This window comes from Cornus florida, unplaced genomic scaffold, assembly GCF_030987335.1.
Source record: "Cornus florida cultivar Cherokee Brave unplaced genomic scaffold, ASM3098733v1 CherokeeBrave_3.0.0_Hap2_Chr02, whole genome shotgun sequence".
Lineage (NCBI taxonomy): Eukaryota > Viridiplantae > Streptophyta > Magnoliopsida > Cornales > Cornaceae > Cornus > Cornus florida.
In genome coordinates this window covers 64,913,594-64,923,529 of record NW_026775572.1, presented here as the reverse complement: position 1 = coordinate 64,923,529, position 9,936 = coordinate 64,913,594, and the positions used below count along the sequence as shown (strand labels likewise).

The following is a 9,936-nucleotide window of genomic DNA, read 5'->3' as shown; positions in this document are numbered from 1 at the left end:
TGGGATAAATGGACAACCACCCACCCGTTACAATTGGTATTAGAACCAGACCCAATTTTTGATCCGGTGTCATGTCAAGCGCCCGACCAAGAGAGCGTCCGGGTCCTCGCCCCGTATAGGCAAGGTGACCCGAGCTGCAATGAAAGTGTTACGTTTTACACCAAACCACATCAAATTCGGTGAAAATATCGAGGCTAAAATTCGGTTGTCCTATCATTATTCTTGCCAAAAAAAATACCCCCTCTGTCCCATAAAAAGAGTCACGGTTCCCCAAACATGACACTTTTTATAGGTGAAAATATCGGGGCTAAAATTCGGTTGTCCTATCATTATTCTTACCAAAAAAATACCCCCTCTATCCCATAAAAAAAAGTCACGGTTCCCAAACATGACACTTTTTATGGAATAGAGGGGATATCCAATACCAAACAATTAAATGAATTTTTGTTAGATGGGGTTATGCCCTCACTTGCTCTTCTTGTACTAATTCTTCCAGTCTATTTATTAATACCAATACCTGCTTATGGAAGATAAAAATAGAAAAAAAAGATATTACCAAAAAATTATTTTTTTCATCAATTAGATTATACGACAAAAAGGCAAGGATAAAACTCATCCTTGTTACAATGTTTCCATTTTACAGATATCTCGCGAATGATTTGAAAATAATAATAATAACAACAATAACAACACAACCATAGATTTTGACTGAACCGATTTCATTATTTTTTTTGGCTCATTCCTTCTTTCATCCTTGCTCCTTCCATTTTGATGCCTTCCATCCTTGTTGCTGATTTAATATTTAGCACAGAAAACCTACTCCCACTGCTCTCCAGATGAAGCCCTAACGGCATGTCGGCATTAACCCGAACGGCTCGAGCTAGATTTTGATTCATGGAGAATGTAGTTACTCACTTCCAGAGGATCAAATCTCAGAAACTTCTTTTCTATACTTGCATTCAAATCTCTAAACCAAGTTTCTTAGCAATCTGAAGTTCACAGCATTCTGGAAGGGAAGGAACACTATTAGCAGCCTCAAACATGGAAGTGTGCCAAACAGGCTATAATGATGGCCAATGATTTTGAATCCTCAGTGTCAACATCCTAGGGCTTGTTTTAATATATTCTCATGTACAGAATCTGCAAACAAAAATACCATTCGGGATTTTAAAATATAAAAATGTGTTTAACCTCTTCAGTTGCTGAACAAGACATTCAGAACTCAACATCAAGGGTGACTGCCAGAATCTCATGATAGAAATAAACACCTATTTAATGGAAATTGTGAATCAATCATCACTTACCTTCACTTCAATAAAGCTGAAAGGAAATGGTAAAATTTGTATTGGAACATTCCATTAATCAGCCCCTTACCTGAATTCTATCAAACACGTCAGATAAATAACTAAAACTGTTTCTGTAAGTTGCTTCCAAACAGAATCACATGCATCTAATGGTGTACAGAAATACCAAATACTTACACATGATCCCCATAAGTGGCCACAGAAGGAGAAATTTTCATATTTCTTCACTCAATTCCATGGAAACTGGAACTTTAATTGCAGGTGATGGAGAGGATTGGTTGTTCTCTTTGAAAGGAAGAACCTTTCCAACATGTAAGCTGTTTATGATCCAGCTAACCGGCTGCGTAAAGTAGTCAATTTTTAATTGAAATACATAAAATTGCAAAATGAAGGTAAACCTTGACTATTAAGCGATTATGCATAAGCAAACAGGAGATTATCTTATTCACTCTTGCTCTGAAAGTTCAATTTGTTATTCTTAATCAATTGAGCTACGGAATCATATATCAATGACAATGACTGACCATCATGGGTATATTCTTTTCTGCTGCACAATGCTTCAGGTGACGTGAAGCTCTACTATCATCCTCAGCAACAATAGCCCCAACAGAGATCTTCTCAGCATCACAACTCTTGACCAACCATTGCAGAGTTTTGAACACCTGCCCACCTCCATGCTGGGCAGCCAAAAAAAAAAGGAACAAATCAGACAATAAACAAAAAAAATAAAGTACACATTAAATTAACAGTAAAGAAAAGTATAGAACTAAACTGTTGATCAAGTTAACAGTTGACAATACACTCTGACATGGTTGGTTGCTCAATGTCAGTTGTTTACACTGGAGTCATTTCGTAGCAAAACATCAACTCTACTTCAATGTCTCTTAGCAACGAAATGAATATTTCATGGTTATTAGGATTGTTCTATTTCTTTGTAATGGTATCAGCAGGTAGTAAGACAACTCAATACTGGTAACATCTTTGCATTGCCTTATGCATTAGATAAAGAAAAGTAGTGTACTAATATCCAGTTAAATTTTGAAAAGACTCAGTAAGAACTATAAACTGACATCAAGTACAAGGAGATCATTTGGTGCACTATATCTTGCATATGACCCAAGAGTCGATTGGATCGATTTCATAGATCAAATCATGATCCATCAGGACCATCACGGTTCAAGAATGTTATTGACCAGCTCCCAGTTTGACATCAACCCGCAAAAGTTCAATGCTAAGTCAAGGGTGGATTTAAGGTCGTAGGAGAGAGGCTCATCGTGAACCTCAGCAAGCACCATTGGTGGGCGGGGAACCTATCCTATCAGTTCATCAATCTGCTATATAGGACTCCAAAATCAAGTAATTAGTACAATCCCTATAGCACCCACTACTGGTACAATCCCTATATATCAAAAGTCCTTTTATCAATCATATTTACACAGAAACACCACGTAAAAATGAGAAGAAATCATCTGCGAGAAGTAATTTCTTATTCTCTCAAGGAATCCTAGTACAAAGTTTTCAATTAGATCTCTGGGGCTAAACACTACCATTAGTGCCGAACCAAGTTATGAAAAACGTACATTTCTCCACACTCAGCATGATTATATGTCAAATGTGATGCATTGAAGTCAGTGATACATTTCTCTTCGCATAATTCCTGTCTGAGACTATTTATCAGGGAAAGGTATTTTCAATATTGATAACAATCATACGCAATACCTCTCAGTGTTGGCCAATTTTCTGTTTTTTAATTCACGCCGTTGATTCCAACAGCAAGTTATCATTTACTACATATCTACCTAATTAAATGAGATCACAAAAATTGAAGTATATCTTAAAAGACTAGGCACAAAAAAAAAGGTACAATTAACAGACAATTTTTAACACAAAAACAACTTGGTTACCTGCAAATTACACAACTTATATAATGTGCACAAAAGGTAGCTATCAGACAATACTCATACCAGACAAATATGTAATTGACATGTCATATACCAAAAAAAAAAAACCATGAGTTTGAGAATTAACCAGAATACCTGTATTGGCAATCTAGGAGAATAGATGTTTAATGACTATTAAGCACAATGTTCTATTTAAATTGAGAGAAAACAAAAATTAATAGGGATCTATTCATGTTTTGTCTTCAATTATTATTATTATTATTATTTATTTTATTATCTTTGATTTGAATTTAACTTGGAGAAAACTCTTCTTGATGGTACAGATTAATTCACTCGGGAAAGTTCAATTTTCCCTTGTGCAGCAAGTTATACGAAAGCCCTTGATCTCTATAATCATAAAAGTCCATGGATTCATCCATGAGCTAGAATAGATCATACAAAACACAGAAGAAGTAATTTCTGTGATGGAGATTGCATCGGCAGATGGATAGTGATGACTTGATCATGATGCACCTCTAGTTTTGGAAGACAATCAAAACCCTAGCCTTAGAAAATTTGATAAGATTTACTTGTCAAAAAAAAAGAAAAAAAATTTGATAAGATTGAAAATTCATTGTTATGTAGCAGATTCCTTGCAACCATTGAGTAAAAGTAGTTGATCAAATTCAGGAAAAAAAACAAAAGGCAGTTCATCAAAGATAAGATCACAAAGCAGATTGCTTGACTGTTAAGAAATAAGCCCCAAACACCATGAAATTTCCAGGTAAACTTAGCCTCCAAAAACGTCGAAGGTCGTTAACCATTCATCATTTCTCGATCAAGTTTGCATGCTAACAACTGTACCTAGTCTCAAAAAAGTCACCAGGCAAGTTCAGAAGGCCCAAAATGTTCAAAAACACATTAGCTTAGATAGCAACATTTCAGGTACCAGGACAGCATGTATTGATAATTATCACGACAATCCAAATAACAATTAAAATACCCAGCTTGTACAAAACTATGGTTGTCTTCGAGTTAAAAGACAAAAGGTTGAGGTAACATCTGATTCAGGATCAATTTCAGCAATTTTACAAGCTAAGCAAGGAAAATCAATGTAGTCTCATGATAAACCTTCTTGATGACTTGTAACCACTAACTACTGAAGTTGTGGGCATTTCCCTATTGTAGATGCTTCTGGTGGCATGAATTTGTAATGAGAACAGAAGAGAATTAGCCATACAGATTAAAAATAACTTCTGTACTTCCTAAAAATCAACATCTTTTGGTGTCGAATATCCAAGTCTGATTGGACTGTAAAATCAATACTAGAGTGGTAGTGAAATCAACTTATCAAAGTCTTACCCAACTAATACAATTAGACTAAACACAATTCTTGCACTATTTTGCTCCAAGTAAGGCACCTTTTAAAGGAGAGCATTGTGTAGAAAATTATAGATAGAGACATATAAATAAAGAAAAGAGATTGAAGACAAATGATGTCCACTATATAAAGAAGTATAAAGCCAGGAATTGCTATTACTTCCATCCAAACTATATTTAAGTTGATATTAAATCAAACCACATGAAAATGACTTGGTGCATCAACGCACATCCACTCTCCATAAAATTCCTTACTCGCCCTCAAAAAGTATGCAGAATTAGATCTCACAACTTTCAGTAATTAATTGAAACAGTAATACACAATTTTATCAATACAACCCAATGGATTAAGAAATAAAGACCTAACAGTTCATTTTTCTCATATATGTTTTAATTTCACCCAACAGTAGATTGTAAATATCTCTACTTTTATCAGTTATGGGTTCAAACCATCTACAAAAAAATTCCTTAAAAAGTCGAATAAACTCTGTATCCTATGAATGACCTTCTCACAAACTCATTAGAACTGCATAAACAGGAATGAATTGCTGCATCTTTGTTACCTCATTTGGAAACAACATTATGAGGGTCAGAGAAGGTCTTCTGAACAGAAAGTTTCAACAATTAATAGAAGTATGTTAACCAAGAAGTCCACTACCTTGACAACCTTTGCCAATCTAAGGCAGAAAATGGGTTTGCCATGAAGCATGATTCCTACTCCGTCAAAGATATAGTGATGGTTATTGCCACAAAGTGGCTTCCCTATTCCAGTACACTTTCCACCATCATACCTTGATAGAATCACATACCTGCCATTCGACCAAAAAATAAATAAAGCAACACTTAAAGTGAAAGCCCATAGGAGACATAGCAATGGCTAGAGAAGCTAATAATCTATAGACAAAAATTAGAATGTGATGTCCTGAAGAAAAATATTTGCCTCAATATGTTCAACATAGCATATGAAGATGGAGATCCACATGAAGACAGGAGTCATTGCAAACAACGGAAGTAAGTGCCTTAAAACATCGAAAAATTGAAAATTGAAAATTGAAATGCACATAAAAAATTCCATTTAGTATCATAAAGGATGGGGACGGAAGGGTGGAGGAAGATATGGTATGAGGGCATACGAGAGTAACAAGACATCAGAATGAGTAAGTGATAACGGTATACTTTATTTTAGAATTCATTTTTGGAGCTCTTGCATAGACAGGAGGTTGTCGGTGGAGGTCCGGATTCCCTTGTTAGGGTGCCTTCTTCTCACGGAAGGTTTGCTTTGAGTTTTCTGTTTAGATGTCTTTCAGATTTTTCCAGGCCTGCTTTTCTGTGGAAGGTCGTGTGGCGATCCAAGGCTCCGCTCAAGGTGCCCATATGTCTTTGGTGGTGTTTGTGGAGGAAGGGGAATAGAAGATCCTTTGAAGGAGAGGAATCTTCAATTGGTGTTCTAAAATATTTTTATCATTAGCTCTCTCTTTTGTTGGGTTTTGGGTAGATATTGTACTTCTTTAGTCGAGACAGTTGATTTTTTGGGCTCCTTGGGTCCTTAGGGTCCCTTGCGGCCTTTGTGTAGTTCTTGGGATGCATTCCCCTTTTGCATGCTTTCTAATACATTTTTACTTATAAAAATAAAATAAAAAGCCTCATATTATCGAGCCTTTTCTCTAAAAATGAAATAACCAAGATTTTTAAGTTCCAGCCTTAAATCCGAGTACCTCGCTTATAGCCTTAGATCCCCACCCACATTTCATGCATTGTATCGAAAGAAGCATGGATACAGACACGGCAAGGATACACCTCTAAAATAATAATATATTATATTTTGTACACAAATTGAAATGTCCATAGGACTTGGTTCGCTAAATTTGTACAAAATGGAGTATATATATTTAATTCTAGTTTTTGTTCATGATTTTAAAAAATAGCTAAGTTAGGTAGTTGAGTTACCTATGTCCAAGAACAATGGAGAATACAAAGCATCAACAAGGGCACAAAAGTAAATTCAAATTTGTGCACACCAAATTAGGGTTCATATGCATGCATTTGTTTAACAAGCTAGGGTATTCAATTTGCATGTTTTGATCATTAAAATTGTTTTTTGAATGCATTAAAGTGATTCTGAAACAAAAATCCTAAAGGAACTAGGATGGGGGAGTCGAAAGACCGCTTGAAACTCACTGGACTAGGTTCAATCGTCGAACCTGTCTTGGATTGCTTGAAGCCTGTGAAAAGGAAGTTTTGAGAATAGATTCAAACTCTAATCTTATCTCTTTTTTTATAAGTAAAATTCATTAAAGGCACTCAAAAAAAAAAAAAAAAAACTCTGATCTTATCAACCTCAAAGCTATATAAAAAGACCCTATGCCTTGAGAAAAGATCATCAAGCATACTTCAAGCATTCCATAGGAAAATTTAGGTGCATCCTAGCAATCTCGTTGCTAGTACTCAGTTTCTTGCTCGCTATTTCCCTCATTGGCTCCGCTCCAACATCAATTTCCACACAACCTAAGTTGATTGAGCAACTAGTTATGGAGATCGAGGCATGGATTGAAGAGAAGATTCATTGACTGAAAGCAACAAAGTTCTAGGAGAATGTCTGCTATGAGTTTGCCTTAGACGTAACCAGGTGATTCAAGCATTAAACTCACTAGACTAGATTCAATCATCGAACCTGTTTTGGATTGCTCAAAGCCTGCGAAATGGCAATTCCGAAAATAGATTCAAACTCTAATCATTCAGCCTGCAAGCTCTATACTAAGACCCTATGCCTTAAGAAAATGTCATCAAGCAAACTTTGGGCATTCCATAGTAGTGAAAGGAAAATTTGAGTGCATCCTAGCAATCCAGTTGCTAGTACTTTGTTTCTTGCTTTCATCATGATGGTGAGTGTTTTTGCTTGTTGATCATATAATCCCAGAGCTATAACAAGTTCAATACTTCAACAACTTCCACACATCCTGAGATGATTGGACAACTAGTTATGGAGATCAAAACATGGATTAAAGGATCGCGTGAGTATTATAATCATTGACTGACAGCAACAGAGTTCTAGGAGAACGTTTGGTGTGAGTTAAAGTTAAAGGTAACTGAGTGATTCTAGGTTTAGAGTTTGAAACGTAGATCCGTAATTCTTTCTTATAATAGTGGATTTGATTTTTCTGGACTAAGTCCCCTGGCTTTTCCTTTAGATGTTTTCACGTAAAAATTGGTACTCCTGTGTGGATGCTTTTTATGCTTGCTATTCTGCACCATGCCTATTTTTACACGCTAAACTTGTTATAATTTAAATTTTGGTTATTCAGGCCATGGTGATTTAACTGTTAGCGCCTAGGGTTACGGTCCTATCCCTCAATTGGTATCAGAGGATACCAATTGTGGATTTTTCAAGAATTATTATGGGGAGCATGTTTCATGAAGTGTATGTAGGACACTTACGCAGCGACTTGTTCATTTTTGAGTCATGTAGTTCGTGTCCTGCATAGTAGCACCACCTAGGAGAATTGCTATTAATATTTCCCAGTGTTGTGGCTTCGATAAGTGTACTTCTAAATACTGATAACAATTAATTTGTTACAAGAAAATAAGAAATCTATGGGACTATTTTCAGGCTTATTTAATCTATGAAGGAGTATATGATTATTGATTACTCAGCAAGAGGGTACTCATTTCACTGTGGCTAACTGCAAAAATAAGGAACTAAACCTAATTACTTTTCAAGTTCTCCACTTTTGGAGATACATGTCTAATTTATACCTCATGAGAGAGGGAGAGAGAGAAAGAGAGAATGCCCAAAAGCGCCCATCCAAAACGCCCCAATTTTATTTTTTATTTTTTATTTTGATAAGTAAAGATTGTATAAAAAGAGTTCAAAAGGGGAAAGCATCCCTCAAAAGCTACACAATTTTTTTTTTTTTTTGATGCGTAAAAAATTGGGTTATAGATTCACTGAAGTGGGTAGCCTTAACTGGATGTGTTAACAGGTAAGCCCAAAAGTTGTTCCCTGTCAGGGGAGATGCCAACCATCTCTCCTTTCTACGAACACCATCCCTCAAAAGCTACACAAGGCCAAATAAGGCCCTAAACCCTCAAAGAGTCCAAAAGATCTACCGGCTCCTCCATAGATTTACACTTTCTCCCTAGAACCCAACAAAATGGGGTACTAATAATGGAGAACTTCAATTTTCCTATAGTATTCTCCTTTCCTTTGAAGGATCTTCTACTTCTTTGAAGTCATAAACATCACCAGTCGCACAAAGGCGTAACCCTCCAGAAATCACAAACTTGGGCCCCCACTATACAACCTCTCCAAGCCTTAACCATGTCTCTGGAAGAGTTGGGCATAACCCACTGAAACCCAAACAAACCCAACAACAAAATCCAACAATCCCGAGCCACTGGACAATGCAAAAGAAGGTGATCAACCGTTTCTTCATCATTCTTGCACATGTAACACCAATTGATCAAAAATCTGTTTCGTCCTCAGGTTATCCTGGGTCAAGATCTTCCCCAAATTAAAAATCCACTCAAAGAACGCCAATTTGAGAGGAGCCTTCGAATGCCAAATAACCCTCCATGGAAAGGGCGGCCCTGGGGCATCCGAAAGACACCAATAAAAAGACCTAGCATCAAAGCGACTCTGAGAAGTGGGAACCAAAGGTCAGAAACCTCAATCACAATCTCTTGGCGATAAATCAGCTCCAAAAACCAAAAGCATCCTCAATCTCCCAATCCTGAAAATTCTTCTAGAAAAGCATCCTCAATCTCTCAATTTTCTTGCCCTTAATTAACAACTTGCACCACTCCCCATGAACTCAGTTGTGAAAACATAATTTCCACAACCCATCCAAACTCTCACCTATCACAACTTTAATCTCTCCCCTTGCAAATAGTCAAATACACATATTTGTCCAACAAAACAAAAATATAAAGATATAGAGAAATAAAAACCCTAATTTGAGTAGGGAGGAGAAAAGAAATGAAAACCTAACCCTAGAACTTAAAAGACTAAAAGGTTGGAAAAACCTCTTGTAATCTTAGATATTATGTGGTTCTTCTTCCTCTCCCTTTCTTCTTTTCCTTCTCTTTTTCTTCTTCGTGCTGCTCCTCCTCCTCTTCTTCTCTCTGCCGCCTTCTATGTTTTGAAGTTTGAAGGTTAAGCCGAGAAAACAGCCTTGAATGAACCATGTTGGGAATGATGGCCTCTTAAGCCCTTTTTTATTTTATTTCCCTTTAAACCAGAAGGTTTCTAGAATTACATATGAGACTCTACTTTTCAGAAAAAATATTTACAAAGATAACCAATGTATCTTTGGCGTATCCCATACCTTGTTGTAGGGGTGACCACGGATAGGATCGAATCAGGCATCAAACTA

General features: G+C 36.4%; 1 protein-coding gene and 1 non-coding gene across 3 annotated transcripts in view; both read right to left on the bottom strand.

Annotated features, from left to right (window-relative positions):
- Positions 1 to 550: 550 nt before the first annotated feature.
- The window catches only part of LOC132295170 (uncharacterized), a 28,357-nt gene continuing 18,971 nt past the window's right edge, over positions 551 to 9,936 (bottom strand). The window contains exons 10-14 of one of the 2 annotated variants that reach the window (XM_059793319.1): positions 5,223 to 5,373; positions 1,829 to 1,981; positions 1,482 to 1,644; positions 1,305 to 1,381; positions 551 to 1,140 (exon numbers count right to left, since the gene is read on the bottom strand). In XM_059793319.1, the coding sequence (XP_059649302.1) occupies positions 1,519 to 1,644; positions 1,829 to 1,981; positions 5,223 to 5,373 (430 nt within the window). In that variant the 3' untranslated portion in view covers positions 551 to 1,140; positions 1,305 to 1,381; positions 1,482 to 1,518. The remainder of the gene's footprint in view (positions 1,141 to 1,304; positions 1,382 to 1,481; positions 1,645 to 1,828; positions 1,982 to 5,222; positions 5,374 to 9,936) is intronic. The other variant, XM_059793318.1, reaches the window with a different exon arrangement.
- LOC132298108 (U6atac minor spliceosomal RNA) lies at positions 8,487 to 8,606 on the bottom strand. Its single transcript, XR_009479532.1, has one exon. It is a non-coding gene; the product is annotated as a U6atac minor spliceosomal RNA (small nuclear RNA).